Source organism: Acinonyx jubatus, chromosome C2, assembly GCF_027475565.1.
Source record: "Acinonyx jubatus isolate Ajub_Pintada_27869175 chromosome C2, VMU_Ajub_asm_v1.0, whole genome shotgun sequence".
NCBI classification, from domain to species: Eukaryota; Metazoa; Chordata; class Mammalia; order Carnivora; family Felidae; genus Acinonyx; species Acinonyx jubatus.
The window spans coordinates 65,266,072-65,282,360 of record NC_069384.1 but is presented as its reverse complement, the minus strand read 5'-3'; the positions used below and the strand labels follow the sequence as shown (position 1 = coordinate 65,282,360).

The window sequence follows — 16,289 nt, the reverse complement described above, 5'->3', positions numbered from 1 at the left end:
AATATGAAATTTTATAGCATCAATTATGGAGTTTTCAGAAATTAACTTGAAGGAGATTGTGCAGATCTAGCACCTGTAGACAGGGTGGAATAGACACGCATTTAAATTACTCTTTGCTCTGTATATGTCAATAAACACATAAATATTTAATGAATACTTTATTTCCCTAAGTTGCCGATAAAAGCATCTTGTCACAGTTGTTCTCAATAAGTAAACAAAATGTCACAGTGAATTTGATTAGTGTCACAATGAATGTGACTAAAAATAATAAATATTGGACTCAATTCTAGAATTGTTCTTTTGGCCTAAGTGTGAGATTTGGTTTTCTGTAGCAATGTTATGCAAATTTATGGTCATATAACTCCACAATAACAAAAAACATACACAAAATATAAAATAACAAAATGAGTTCAAGATAAAATAACCAACATTGAAAGAACAGTTGATTTTGCTTATTAATGTTCAAAAACCCTTTTGCTCTCACTGGAAAAAATATTTAGTGAGACTGATGTTTTCATTTCATTTAGAAATATTTGCTTAACATTAAGCAAATTAGAGACAGATCTAATTGAAGGTCTAAGTCAAGTTTATTTTGGTATTTGATTTTATGTCTGTCAGAGGTGGGGCACCTGTGTGGCTCAGTTGGTTGAGCATCTGACTCTTGATTTCAGCTCAGGTCATGATTTCAGGGTCGTGAGATCAAGCCCCACATTGGGCTCTGCTTGGAGCCTGCTTAAGATTCTCTCCACCTCTCTCTGCCCCTCCCCCATGAAATAAATAAATAAATACATAAATACATAAACAAATAACTGTCAGAGGTGACAAAGTTAACACTCTCTGATAGATTGAATTGCATTTCCTCAAAAGTTGTATGTTGAAGCCGTAACCCCCAATATGGCTATATTTGGAAATAGGGCCTTTAAGGAAGTAATTAAGTATAAATGAGGTCAGACATTAGTCCTAATCCCATAGGACTGGTGTCCCTATGAGAAGAGGAAGAGGTACCAGAGATGGATGCACACAGAGAAAAGGCCATGTGACGACACCGTGAGGAGGTAGTCATCTGCAAGCCAAGGAGAGGGATTTCTCTAGAAGCCAACCTTGCCAGCACCTTGATCTTGGACTTCCAGCCTCCAGAGCTGCCTGAAAATAAATTGCTGTTGGTAGCCAAGCAGTCTGTGGTATTTGGTTGTAGCAGTCCTAGCTCACCAATACACTCCAAATATACATAGGAATGTTGTCAAAATTTAATATTAAATGTATAAGACTTTCTTGTAAGTTTCTGACTTAATGGCAAAAGACATGCCTTTAGGGAAAACAATTATCTTCTCGTTCTAATCAGGAATAGTAGAAATGGTACATGGCGGGGCACTCGGGTGGCTCCGTCCATTGAGCATCTGACTATTGATTTCGGCTCAGGTCATGATCCTGAGGTTGTGGGATCAAGCCCCATTTCAGGCTCCATGATCAGTATGTGGAGTCTGCTTAGGATTCTCTCTCCTTCTCTGCCCCTCTCCCCCACTCATGATCTCTTTCTCTCAAGTTAAAAAAAAAAATAGTCCATAGAAAACAGTATGAGACAAATGCACTCTTTGGTCAGTGTACACCATTGGAATTAGCAAAAAATCCAATAAATAAATCCATATATATGTACAGATCAACAGGAAAAACAAGTATTCCAGCAAATTACTTCATGCAGATTTGCCAAAGAGAGAATGAAAATATATAGATGTTTCAAATGTTTCTCATCGTCTCATATTGGCTACATTCTGCTTCAATAATGAAAGAAACCAAGACCTGATTTGTTGTGAGCAACTAAAGAAAGCGCTACTAGAAAAGATACATTCTAAATAATAAATGTCTTCTTGAGTGAAAGTATTTTCTGCAAGAACTGTGTGAGTGAAGGTGCAGAGGAATGGCTTCTTTGAATGCACAGAAGCATTCAGGTAAAGTTTCACTGCTATGCTCACACATGAAATCCTTTGCTGCACCATTCACAACTGAGCTACTGCAACACAGTCCTGGACCAGAGCTGTAAAGCATGCTACAGGAAGATCCTGATGTGGTTAATTTTATAAATTATATTTATATGTTATATGTTTATAACATATAGCAGATTATATGTAATACTTAGAAATGATATGGGAAGTGAAATGATATGGGATATGAAAAAAATATTTTGGACCACACTGAAGCTCACAGACTATCTTGGAACAGACACGGTAAATGTTGAACTTGAAAACAAATCTTTGACATAAAACAGCACTTCCAAATTTGTTGTCTTTTTGTGTGATAAGCAGAATGCTAGCTATTCGATTTTTTTTAATCCATACACAATCTACCACTTCAAGGAAATTTTGTGATGCTAATAATGAGTGAGAATGTAATTGCTTTTGTTTTAAGTGTCTATTTATTTTGAGAGAAAGAGAGAGGCAGAGAGAGAGAGAACAAGCAGGGAAGGGACAGAGAGAAGGAGAAAGAGAATCCCAAGCAGGATCTGCACTGTCAGCACAGAGCCCCACATGGGTCTCAATCTCATGAACCATGAGATCATGACCTGAGCTGAAATTAAGAGTCTGATGCTGAACTGACTGAGCCACCCAGGACCCCAGTAATTGTTTTTTAAAAATAAACTTGTGCTATGGAGAAAATATTCTGAAATTGGATATTCAGAAATGTTTTATCATTGGGTGAATTTGTTGTCTAAAACAGTAAAGATGCGCATCCATAAAAACTCTCATATATGCACAGTTTAACAACTTCAACAGGGGTGCCTGGGTAGCTCAGTCTGTGAAGTGTCCAACTCAGTTTTCATTCAGGTCGTGATCTCATGGTTAGTAGGATGAAGATCCACATCCGGCTCCACCTCTCTCAGGAGCCTCCTTGGAATCCTTTCTCTCCCTCTCTCTGCCCTCCCACCACGCTCATGAGTGCCCACGTTCTCTTTCCCTCAAAATAAATAAATATACATTAAAAAAAGAAATACATAAATAAATTAAAAATTTCAGCCAAGATTTCCAGTCTGTTCAAAAATCTTTCCACAAAGAGTTCCAGCGGTTTATTTACTTATTTGTGAAAAATAGAGGGAAATTTTCTAAAGGACTGAATTGAGTATTGCATATCTTCAGATATCACCAGAAACAAAAAGGTACATATTTGTCTTTATATTCTGGATAGTTTCTGAAGTTCTTGTCAATCTTAAGTTTTTAAAAAAATTTTTTTTAATATTTATTTATTTTTGAGAGTAAGAGAGAGACAGAGTGTGAACGGGGGAGGGGCAGAGAGAGAGGGAGACACAGAATCCAAAGCAGGCTCCAGGCTGTCAGCACAGAGACTGACATGGGACTCGAACTCATGAACCATGAGACCATGATCTGAGCTGAAGTCAGATGCTTAACTGACTGAGCCACCAGGCATCTCCTAAGTATTTTTAACAGATATCTCAAAGCATACTTAGTATGAAGTTATTACCAGTAATAATGAATGTGAATCCATATTTCAAATAGCCTTATTTTTACTTCTGAGTTTGTTGACTGACTGATTGTCAGATTTGATCAGGTTATTGTTTTTACCTTGTTTATGTGGAAGACAGCTCTTCTCATATGTAGCAAACATGTCAGCTCTGCCCTTTGCTTATTAATAGGAAAAAGCTTTATCCTCAATTTATGGTTGCAAAGCCAAAATGTTTTTAATCTAGTTTAATTAAAACTGAATAGTATAATATGTAAATCCATTTAAGTGGGCACACTGCAGTGTATTACAATATGTTAAAAGGAACTAGCTGCTGTCAGTCCCTTTGTGTAGGAGAACGCCCACTCTCCTCATGGCACTTGGCAGTGGAGTATAACTCATGACTGTCTGACATATGGATTAAATATGGGTGCCAGAGTCTATCTATTTGTTTGCAAAGTCAATTTCTATTTTTGGATTAGAAATAAGTAAAAATAGAAGTTCTAGTATTCTTTTCTCATGCCCTCTGGGGACCCTACATCCCACTTAGGAGAGTACTGGTTTCATAATGTGGGTTGGTGATTTGTTGCTGCGGTGGACATTATTTGGCTAGTTCCAGCATTCAATTCCTTCTTTTCCTGACATTAGCCTGATTTTCTTTTGGGTCAGTCCTCGTTGGCTTAAGCCTACCAGCCCAGCCCAGCCTCCCAGTCATAGTGATCAGCATGAGGATATCAAGAAACTGAACTACACTTTAAAAAGCATGGATTCTAGGACTTTTGTAGCAGCTCCCAAAAGAGGCTTTCTCCTTCATCCAGATGGTGAGATCCAAGGGTATGACGAGGCCAGCTCTATAGCCAGTTTACCACCCTCAGAGCATAGACAGGAACTCCAAGGAGCCACTCTGTGAAACCCAGGGATGGAATAAGATTGTTTTAAGGTAAAAGAGAGAAATGGCAAGATATTGGATCCTTAATGACCTTATTTAAGCTCCTGGATGAAATCCTTCCTGAAGCTTAACCTACCCCCTGGATCTGTCAGCTATATGGCCAATAAATTCCATGTAGTTGCATAAGTCTTTTATTTAAGTTAGCTTCTCTATTACAGGCAACCAAAAAAATTCCTCACTGATATAATTGGCAACTTCTTCATACAGTTTGTTTTGTTGTTACTATTATGGTTTTTGTTTGTTTGTTTGTTTATTGTAGAGAGTTACATTAACCATGTATTGTAGCACAGAATTATCTTCAGTACCTGCAAGGACCTTCTATTGAATTACTCCCTTAGTAGCACACAATACTTATACGCTTAGGTATGAGGCACAATTATAAGTAATTTAAAACATATTAACACATTTAATCTGTGCAATTACCCTATGGAATCAGTACCATTATTATCCCCATTTTACAAATGGGGAAACTGAGATGCAGAGAGAGTACATAACTTGCCCGGGGTTACACAGTAAGTAGTAAAGCCAAGATTTACTACCAATATACATTTGAACCAAGACAATGTGGCTTCGAAACCCATGCTCTTAATCACAATACACCAGAAAGACTGCACTACCCACATGCTAACATTTAGCATTGTTCCACTTTCTAATTTTTGCCTCTGTGATGATTGTAAAGTAACATCTATCACTTAATGTATAACTTAGACGAATTACTTAAACCGTCTTTGTCTCAATTTCCTTACCTGTGAAATGAGGTAATAAAATAATATTGATTTCATAGGATTGTTGTGCAGTTTAAATAATACCAGTGATTTTGAGCATCTTTTTTCTACTTGTTGGCTATTTGAGATTCCTGGTTTGGGAACTGCCTGTTCATAACCTCTGCCCATTTCAAACTGAGTTTCCAATCTTTTCCTTACTGATTTGCACGAGTGTGTATGTATGTGAATGTATATGTATATGTATATGTATATGTATATGTATATGTATATGTATATGTATATGTATTTGTGTATGTATATGAATATGTAATGTATATGTACATTTCAGTTATGAGTTCCATGTCAGTTTTAGATATTGAATATCTCTAATCTTTCATTTTTTCTATAGTGCTGTTGATTGAACAGGAATTTGTAATTTTGATACAATCAAATCCATCGATTGTGCCCCAAACATGGAGAGAATAAAGATATGAAAAAAAAAACTGTTTATGCCCTAAGCATCTTAAAATCTAGCTGGAGAATCAAGAACAATAACCACATGAACAAGTGTTAAACATCGTATAACAGTATGCAATAAAATGCCAAGTTGTAAGGCTATATAACCAACTTTTAACCTTGGAAAAATAAACAAATGTTCCTGTGCTTCAGTTTCCTTATTTGGAAAATGGAAGCAATAAAAAATACCTTTCAGTTTGTTGTGATAATTAAATGAGACATGTTGAATGGCTCAGTGGTACCTAGTATACAGTACCAACCGCAGCTCAGATACAAAGCAGATCAATAAAATAATAATGGCTACCATCTGTAGAGGTCTACTACCTGCCAGGCACTTTCTATAACACACCGCATTTGTGTTGCTATCTGTCAGAGAAGGAAACCTCGATTCCTAGATTCCGAGAGCTTAAGTAATTTGAGGTCACACAGCTAGTAAGTGGTAGTCACCGCATAGAAAGCCAGGTTTGTTAGACCTCAAACCTCATATGCTCTCCCCTATGCCAAATTATTGTACGAAATGGTGCTAAAGAAACAAAGAAACTTCACTTGGGTCCTGGGGAGAGAGAGACAGACTTTGACTTTGAAAAGACACAAGGAGAAGGAGAGGAAAGGAGATCATGCCAGATTCTGAGGGGATGCAGTGCCTGTGCAAGGATAAAAAGTATTGTGAGTTATTAGAGGGCCAAAACCTTTTATGCTGCCGTTCCCTTCAATCCTAGCACAGAGACCAGTACAGAGGGTGGGGAGACATCTATTCCCTACATCTCCTATTTCCATACCAAGGAAGCAGGAATGAGTTATCTGACTGGTGAGCTTCAAAGAGGAATGATATATGTGTCGCCGTGACCCCTCAAGTTGGGGGAGCTGGCCTGTCCTAGAAATCATGTGTTTTCTGCCTTTCCAGAAACTATAAAACTGCAGTCAATTTTACGAAAGCAGTTTTTCACAAGAGGGGGACTCTCTGCATGTCTGGCCCTCCATCAATCATTAAGGGGGTGTGGGGGACAGGTCTGGCTTCCCAAGGTTACACAAGCAAATTGTCCAATTCTGCTTATGACTGCCAGGTACTAAGAGAGCCATTTAACATATTTTATTTAATTCTGGGGTGAAGTACATGCAGGTCCATTGTCCTGGCAGATCTAAAGGCATGGCCACCATTCTAGTGCCTGCCCGGGACAAAGTTGATATTTTCCTCCCTTCAGTCTGACTCCAGTGGCTACCTCAATGGATTGTGAACCTGTATGGGGAATCTGGGTGTTATCTGAAACCCCCCTAAAACCACAACAGTAGGCTCTCAACAAGCCATGGTAGAAGAAAGAATATGAAGAGTTCAGAGGACAATGAGAATACTGGCCTGATTCCAGCAAAGGGAGTATAAGAAGTAGTTGAAGTAAGGTTACATAAATAGGTTGGTCCCACTAATGAAAGACCTACATGGAAGGGAGAGAGCTTGGATGCGATGTGGGTGAAGAGCGCTGAGAGTTTCTGAGGAGGGGAAGAGCCTAAGGAGGACAGAGTTTAAATCAGGTAGTGAAAATATGGCAATGCATTGCAGTGGAGACTAGGGGAGGAGAGCCTGGAGCTGGAAAGCAACCAGAGGTGGTTTCCAGATTTCCCCAGAGAGGGAAGAGGAGGTCTGGCCTAGAGAAGTGGCAATGTGAGTGGCAGTAAAGAGATGCACGTGAGATCTCAAAGGGAAAACTGCCAGATCTCGGGGAAACCGGGGTCTGGCAAGAGGGGAAACGTTTGGATGGCGCTGCTCTGAAACAGATAGATGAGCAGGCCTGGGAGCTGATAGGAAGTGGGGCTCAGCCTTGGGCACGTTAAAGCTGAGGCGTCGAGTGGATTTGCTTCTCAGCACCAGAGACACCAGACACAAGGTAGGAAAGGGGCCGCAGCTAGGAGTTTGGGGAGTCAACACCTTCAAGGAGGCAGTGTACATTTGAAGGCCTTTCGGAAGAAGTTGGTGGAGATGGGAAGTATGAACAGGGAGGGGACTTGGGATGACAGGGCTGGGAACAAGGGCACAGGTGTGGGAGCAAGGGGAGGGGGGCGGAAAAGAGGAGGGGGACACCGCTCCTGGACCAGAGGGGAGGACGGGATGAGGCTGCTGGCAAACGCTGGATTAAGGATCTTTTTAGCAGAGCAGGGCGGCTGCCACCTCTCCCCCAGGAAATCCACAGTTGAACCCAAAGCAGCCTTCCCCAGGCTGACCGTATTCTGGGCCCTGCGCCCACTTCCTCGCACTCTCTCTGCCTGCCGCGAGTCCTGGTCCCCGGGCCCGTAAGGGTCCCTCCGCACCTCTGGCTCTCTCTCCATCAGTCGTGGGGCGGGGGGAGGGGGACGGCTCCGGCTCCCCAGGCCGCAGGGCGCCTTTTCCTCCAGGTTCCCGCCCTGGAACCGGCCGTGAGCCTTCCGCAGCACCGCCCACCTGGCCACCGCCGCAGCCCGCGCCCACGGCCCGCCAGAGCTGCCGCAAGCCTACAGCCCCTCCCGGGGGTGGGGTTTCGGCCCCCCACCCCTCTCCGCCTTTGTTACAGCTTCCCCCCGGACGCCCCCTCTCTGCCTCTGCCCCCACGTCCTGGGGGCCAGAGGGAGAGGGGTTCGGGTGGCGCCGGGACGCACGCGGGCTCCCCAGAGCGAGGGGCGGGGAGGACGGAGCGGAGCCGGGAGCCGCGAGCCGCGGGGGCAGCTGCTGCAGAAGGGGAGGAGAATGGGGAGGAGCTGGGGGGCAGGCAGTCGGGGAAGGAGGGGTCTTAAGGGGCGGCGAGCGCAGGTCGGATTTCCTCCGAGGCTGCCGATCGGCGGAGCTCCCACCTTCCCTTAGAGCTCGCTGCAGCCGCCCTGCCCCGCGCCCTCCGGAGACCGGGACCAGACCATGGTGAGAGCTGGGCGCGCGGCGCGGGGCGCGGTGGCCCGACCCCTCCGGGCGCCCGAGGGTGGACGGGCGGAGGGGGGCGAGTCTGCGGGACCCGGAGAAGTTTCCGGGGTGGGCGCGGGGCCCGGCGCCTTCAGCCTCGCTCTTTTCTCTTCCGCAGATGTGGACACGCTGGCTCGCGCTCGCGCTGGTGGCGGTCGCCTGGGTCCACGCCGAGGTAGGTGAGCGGCCGAGGAGGTCCGAACTCGGGATCCGGGGCCACTTGGGTGTGCGCGCCTGGCAGGCGGGGAGTGCGTCCTGGGGATGTTCTCCCAGGGTGGGACTGGGAGTTTCCATGCGTGGGGTGAGGGGGGAGCTCCGAGCAGAAATGCTACTTAACGAAACTTAAACCTCCAAATCAGGAAAAGTAGTTTGGGCCGTAAGCGGGAGCCCCACCGCGGCTAATATGGAGGGAGAGTGGGGAGGGGGGAGAGAGGACGAGCTGGGTGGATTGGGACGGAGGCGGCGACAAGAGCAGCAGCCGAGTTCAAAAAGGCGCCTTTGAGTTCTTTCCTTTACTTAAAAGGAAATTGAGAATAGTTGGGGGCTTTTTGCTTCCAAGGCTGACTCCTTGGGGAAAGGGGCGGGGGGAATCTCCAGAGATTTTTCTTTTAGGGCGGAGAGCCCCCCCCTTTTTTTTTTTAATCTTTTTTATAAAGTAAGTTCATGATTACCAGCATTTTTTTTTCTTTCTTTTTAAAGTCCTCTCGGATTTTGTGTTCATATCAGGGCTATGTAACGGCCTTTAAAAGTCTCAATTTTCCTTTAATCCAGCGTTGCGCAAGTGTAAGAGATCCATTGCTCTGCTCTTTGGGGGCTCCGCGTTTCCAGTCAAAGTATTTCAGCACTTTTTTGGTAATGTTTTCCTTTCAACTCCAGTGACCTTCCTGAGACACTACAAACAAACCAACAAACCCTTCACTCACAAGCCCCTCCATTAACTCAAAGGTTTATGGACAGAAAATAAACAATTCCAAATTCCCTGGGCTCTACTCTCTCAAACAGTGAGGTCAGAAACCAAACATTTGATAATTATGGCAGGAAATGTGGAAGGAATTAAAAAGCATGAGGGAGAAGAAATGGAATGTACATTACAAAAGAAATAGCTCCCTGGTGGGTGGTTATTCTCCCTCTTTGAATTTTTTTCTTCATATTACAGTTTAGCCCCACCCTTAGCATCATAACTTGAGTCTGCCCAGAAAAAAATCATAAAAGTATGCAAGGTCTTCATGATTAAAAAAAAAAATACACATACATTAAACTCTCACTTAATTCACTCTAGGTTGCACTGGAAACCCAAGCTGTTTTTACTCACAATGAAATAACAAAAAAAAAAAAAAAAAATAGCTCCTGTTTACTGGATATCTACTTTTGTTATAATAAAACCCCATTTTAATGATGGGAAAACTGAGTCAGAGGTTACATAATTTATCCAGTGCCCTAAGTTGTTAGATGGTAGGGATAGGGATTTGAATCCAGATAGTCTGGCATCATACCCCAGGTTCTTAACCTCTATCCCACAAAAGGAGTTCACGTTTGGTGTGCCTCTTACACAGCACACATTGGGCTACATGCATCATTTCTTTTAAATCTTCCCCAACCTTAATAAGGTCAGCGTTGTTAACCCTATTTTATAGAGGAGGAAGCAGGTTTAGGAGATTAGGTAACCTACTCAAGGTCACATGGCTAGTTATTTCTGAAGAAGGATCTAAATCCAGTTCCCTCAATGTTTGGGGGCCCATCTTGAACACCAGATCTGCTTCTCCTGCATTTTGTCTTCCAGGGTTTGAATTTGAGGGAGGATCTGTCTTCACTGGCTGATTTAACCCTAGTTAAGGAACACCCTTCCATCCCTGCTGTGGCCCTCAAAAGGCAGCTGCAGCCCAATGACGGATGAAGTGAATCCCTGGTTGGTTTTATGGCCAGGCTTAGAATTGCCAGTTAGTGTGTGAAATCATTCAGTGAACTGGAATGCAGATGTGAGGTATGATGAGGCTCTTGGTTCCCAGACCACAAGACTGAAGGCTGAAGGCTGTGTGGCCCAAGGTCCAGGATCTATTCTAGGCAGCCTGTGCTACACCCCTCCCCCTCAGGAGCATTGCAAGGCAAAGCTTTGCTCTCATAGGAAGCTCCCCCAGCAGCAATTTCCTGCTTGAGGTGGAAGAGCAAAGAGTACCCCCACCAAATTCCCAGCTAAAATCAAGAAGTGCTGAGGCATGAAAACTGAGAGTTGGTGCAGAAAGCAGGCTGTGAACTCAGGGTACCTGAGCAGTGAGGAGTAAGTATGATCCAGTTTGCATTTCTTGGCTCCAGACTCTTAAGGATTATTTTTTAATCAATCCAATCTCTTGATGTCTGGCCTGAGTAACACATGGCAAGTTTTTAACCTGTGTTTAATAATAATATACCTTTAATTATTAATAAAAAGGTAAAATAAGCCTAGCAATTTATTTATTTTAAGCATTTTACTGTGTAATTCTGCTTGCAATAGAATTTTTTTCCTTGCTAGCTATAACAACATATAGCAAACATATAGCAGATTAATGATATTTACAGCCTTTGTTGACATGAATCCACTTTAGTAGACTTTAGGGCTAACATTGTACAAATATTGTTGAATTTTTAAAAAATGACATTTAGAAAATAAACTTAGTTTCTTGGTGCTTTTCGCTTTAATACAAGTATAATTATTCAACTCAACATATATTTTTTTTTAAATGTGATTACCTGACAAATCATGTTGATATTACAAAAAGCCAAGCCTTTGCAGTAGTAGACCTCCAGAACTAGAGGTGTCCCAGATTTGGGAAAAGGTGGTTGTCATCATTATTAATGCCAGTCTATAAATCCTGTTTGGCTAGATTCAAGAAACTATTAACAAATCTCATTAAGGAAAGTGTTATATTTTGAATGTCTTCCATGGTCTCTTACTTGGCACCACTTTTTTTTTTTTTTATTGCTTCCTCTCATTCTTACTTTCTTCTTGTCTTAATACCCTTATTCCTTTTAGCAGCCTCCCACAAAATTCTGCCCCATCCACATGAGCTCACTTCTGTGCTCCTTTATATTTCTGTTTGAGGGGATGGTGGGGAGTGTGGCACAAGTCTGTTGAAGACTATACATTAACATCTGTATGGATGAGGAATGGGGGGGATGGGTCGAAGCAGCTTGAGGGAGTGCTTCAACTGGCAATTACACAGCTACCCCTTTTTTAGGTTCTGTTGAGAGGGGGCTGTGTGGGCTCATTCATTCTTGCTCACCCATCCCCCTCCCACTGAGAATTCTAGCAGTTCAGAGAGGTGTTGATGGAGACTGGGAAAGTTTGACAATCCAGGCATTAGGGCATGTGCCCTTGACTCTGAATAGGTGGATCTGAGTCTAACATGGCAGGCTGGAGGGAGTCCTGTGGCCCAACTGCCTGCTCCTGAAAGACAGCCTTGGTGAGCACCTAAGCACACTTCCACTCTCCCTTGGTGGTTGTCTCTGCTTGCACTCTGATTGCCAGCATTGCAGGTCTATAAATTCATCATGATAAGTCACATGTACGGGGAACTCATTCACAGATCAGAATGCTCATTTCAGTAAGGAAAAACTTGACCCATGAACTGCGAGTATATCACTTAAGATAATAGTAAAAATAATAACAATTACACAGATGGGTGAGAAGATTATTAGGTCATTGTCCCTCTGATGCCAGATTTCTCATTTACACCCTATTATCAAAATGCAAGTTAATCAACCACCAGGGGTTTTATTGGCTGATGTGGGATCTCCTCTGTATCCTTCAGAATTATCCTAATGGTGGATTTAGGGAGGCCTACAGTCTGGCCCACATCCTCTGACTGCTTCTTGGAGCTGCAGCAGAACTACGATTTTAATATCCATCTTGCACATTAAGCACTAAAATAATATCTTGTTTCCTTATTCATTGGCAAATAAACTACTTGCTGTGATTCTAAAGACCACTATTGGAAATTAGACTGTTAAAACATAGCAGGGACTCTGCTTGAATAGTCAAAACAGATGGGCAAGCACCCTGCAAACTGAGGCCCTGGCCACCAAAAATGTCTTTAGAAGGAGGACATATTCATTTCCCATAGAGGTCCCTGGATTGGGTGATGGAAAGCGCGAGTCCCTTCCCAGGCTCAGAGGAGCTAACTGGGGAGGAACTGTGAGGTAGAGATCAGGGGGCATGGGCTGCAGTGGATGTAATGTCCCAGAGAAGAAAATAAAGTCTTCAAAGTCAGTGAGTTAGAATGATGTGTTTCTAGGAGAATAGAGAAAGTAAAGGATGAGCTGTAAATACCAGTGGTCGCATATCATGAATTGAAAATGTCAGTATTCGTTTTCCTACTCTTCAAATAACCGGACATGGAGACAGCATTTCTAGCAGCCACAAATAGAATTAACATAATGACACCAGATATTGTAGGGTTGAAAAATACCTTACACTTAGATGGATTCATTTTGTAAAGCCAGGTTTTTAATGTCCTATAGGTCAAATGCATAATTTTCTGTAAGGTGCCATCTTCTGGTGCCTGTAACTTTGGCGTGGGTGGGGGGGGGGGTTCTCTAGGGTTGAGTCATCGACAGCATGGGTCTTCTCTTCACAGGGCCCATCAGGCAGTATCCCCACAGGCCGAGCATGCCCTACACACAGGGCCGAGGCATGCATAAAGTGCAAGACATGGTCTCTGCCTTCATTACAGTCTAATGATGGCCAGATGCCTTAAACTGTGGCAGTTGTAATATTATTATAACTATATGATGAACAAGTATCTGTACAATGATAATTATTGCTTTTTTATATTAACATAGGGCTTCCCTTGATTTTTAAAGTATTTTTACATTAGCACAATGCACAAATCTTTAACATAGAGTTTGATGAACTCTTACATCTGGATATACCCATATAGCCAGGACCCAATCAAGGCTGAGGAAGTTGGTGCAGAGAGGAGGCTGTGAACTCCTGGTGTGTGGAAGCAGTTACAATGAAAAAAGTGAGGAGTAGATACGATCAGAGTTACATTTTATCACTCAGGGATCATCATTTAATTAGTGCATCTTCTTCATGTCTGGCCCAGTAACATTTGGCAAGCTTTTAATTTATGTTTCAACGATAAACCTTTAATAAGTAATGAAAAAGTAAATTAACCGTCTCCATATGATGATTACAATTTGGATATTATTTTAAGCATTTTAGCTTATAGTTAGCAATGTTTATAGCAGAAAATTGATTTTCTTGTTAACTATAAGGACGTATAGCAAACACAGTTAAATACAGTCTTTTTTGACATTAATCCATTTTAGCAGACTTTGGATCAGCTTTAGGGGAGCTGACTTGACTATTTTGCAGATGGATATTCCAGGGCTCAATATAATCTACACTGAGAAACTAAATCAAGGAAAGAAACTCAAATAGTTCTTTTTGATCACTTTGCCCTGGCCATTATTACTTTCAAAGGGACTACATAAGATGTCTATTACATTATTTATGATGGCTAATACTTAAAATTTACTACATATCCAACAGTAGGGGAAGAGTTAAGAGTTAACAACAATATGTGCCACTAAAAGTTATGTTTACAAAAATTTTTAAAGCTCTGGCAAATGATTGTGATTTAATTTAAAAAGCAGAACACCCTCCACTCTGTGCCTTATTCTCACAACTGTGTACAGATTTGTAGAGAAGTGTAACAAAATCTTAAAATCCATCTTGAGGATTCTTGTGATCCCTTTCCTTTTTTCAGGAGGAATTTACCATCCTAGTATATGCTCTTTTATTTAAATAAAAATGTTGAGCTATTTTCTGATAAAATATGAAAAGATAATATGCTCATAAAAAGCTTAGAGAATATGGAAAAGATGAGAGCAAACAATAAAATCAACCATAATTCCACCACCTAAAGATAAATCAGCCCTGCATCCCTTCTTTCAGAGAAACTATCAAAATCAATCAACAAATGTATGTGGTGAGCCTACTAAACACTGTAGGCAATAAAAATAAGTATGAGGTAACACTACGAGATAAACGGCATGCAGTAATGGGACAAGCATGGCAAACACATCACCACTACCCCCTCCTTTCCCCATGACAGACATTGCTAATCAATCATAGGATTCTGTCCTACTGAGTCTGGAGGAGGTTTGAAAATCCTCAGCAATGTTCTGGGTAGCCACTAGCAATTAGTCTGCATGTGAGATAAAAGATATTTGCCACTACTTCTGGAAAAGTCTATCCAATCTGACAAACACTGGTATATCTTTAAACAAAATTAAGGTGATTAAAAGGCAGAGTTCAGGACCATGTGAAACAAAGACAACATGGGGTAATGGGTGGTATGACTAGGGTAGTGAATAGATGAAATCACACACACACACACACACACACACACACACACAGAGCACTTTATTCCTGGCCCAAGCTTTTAACTTCTTTAGACAAATTCCAACACCTTAAAGTGAGCCAAACCCTCTAATGTTGGCCATCAACAAGAATATGATAATGAGAATTTTCTTGGGTGTTCTGATGGAGTAAACAGTTGTTCTTGCTAAGGCTCTCTAAGAGCTGCTGCTGTCATAGATAACAGTTCCTGCATTAGCAGCCATCTGGCAGTAACTTGCTAATAGAAAGCTCTTTGGGTAGTTGGAGTACAAAATATATCCTATAAATCTGCATTTTCTGCTGTGGTTGGAGGATTTCAATGAAATCTTTCACAGACTTTTTATGTGCTCATTTGGAAGCCATCACCAATAAGCTATTCCCAGGATTAAGTCTGAAATTTATGACCCTTCAAATGTTCCCTGAATAATCCTGGACACTATTTTTGACCAGCTAAACTGTTGCCAAAACAAGTCGTGTGACACATGACAAAAACCATGACATGTTGCAGGCTCAGATTTATACATATGTGTGTCATGGGATATTGGCTTGCATTGATAGAAGGAAAGTGGCTCTTTGTCTTTACTTTTTATGTCATTCAAGACTTAAAATTTTTGTGTCTGAGGCAAAGTTTGTCTTTTCCGCACAGTCTTTCATTCTGCCCTTCGGTGATAGTCAATGAGTATAAATTATTGATCTACTGAAGTTCCAGACATTATCCCAATCCCTTTGCACATATGCTGCTATTGAGAATAGTGTGGAACTAAAAGGCAATACCATGGAGGTCCCTGTTCTTAAGGAGTCACTACCACCATAGCTCCTGTGCAGCTCAAAAGGACCTGGCCAACTTTAGGGCCCAGATTTATGGCTTTCACAGAAATTCTCACTCCCTTCCTCACCTCTTGCTGCTGGTTCAGAAAACCCTGAAATGCAGCATAGGGATGGATGCCTTCTCAGAACTTGAGAGGCTCCACTTGAGTCGCTGGTGCCATTTTCAGCCTGTCTACCTTGACCACTCAACCAACCTATCCAGAAGGTGGCAGCTTTTTGTGTGGAAATTGTGTCTGTTCACGGAGTGCCGATGCTTTTCTCTTGTTTCCCGTATTCAGGTCACTCAAGCCTTCCACTGAGTTCCTTCATTCTCTTCTCTTGTTTGCCATATCTGGGTGTTTCCAAGTTTTATCTTTTACACAGACCCTGTTACAAGCACCTTCTCATTATTAAGAAAGATGTTATAAAATAATGAGAGTCCTTGACTTCAAAGTCTTGCTCCACCCCTTTCTTGATGATGTTACCTTTTTTAAGCCACCTACTGTCTCTGACTTGCAGCTTCAGTTAAGAGCAAGGGCTTTGGGTAATGGGCTGGTTTGA

General features: G+C 42.1%; 1 protein-coding gene across 1 annotated transcript in view; it reads left to right on the top strand.

Annotated features, from left to right (window-relative positions):
• Positions 1-8,347: 8,347 nt before the first annotated feature.
• FSTL1 (follistatin like 1) overlaps positions 8,348-16,289 on the top strand; it is a 53,305-nt gene continuing 45,363 nt past the window's right edge. The window contains exons 1-2 of the mRNA XM_027060934.2: positions 8,348-8,500; positions 8,658-8,714. Coding sequence (XP_026916735.1) covers positions 8,498-8,500; positions 8,658-8,714 — 60 coding nt within the window. The 5' untranslated portion in view covers positions 8,348-8,497. The remainder of the gene's footprint in view (positions 8,501-8,657; positions 8,715-16,289) is intronic.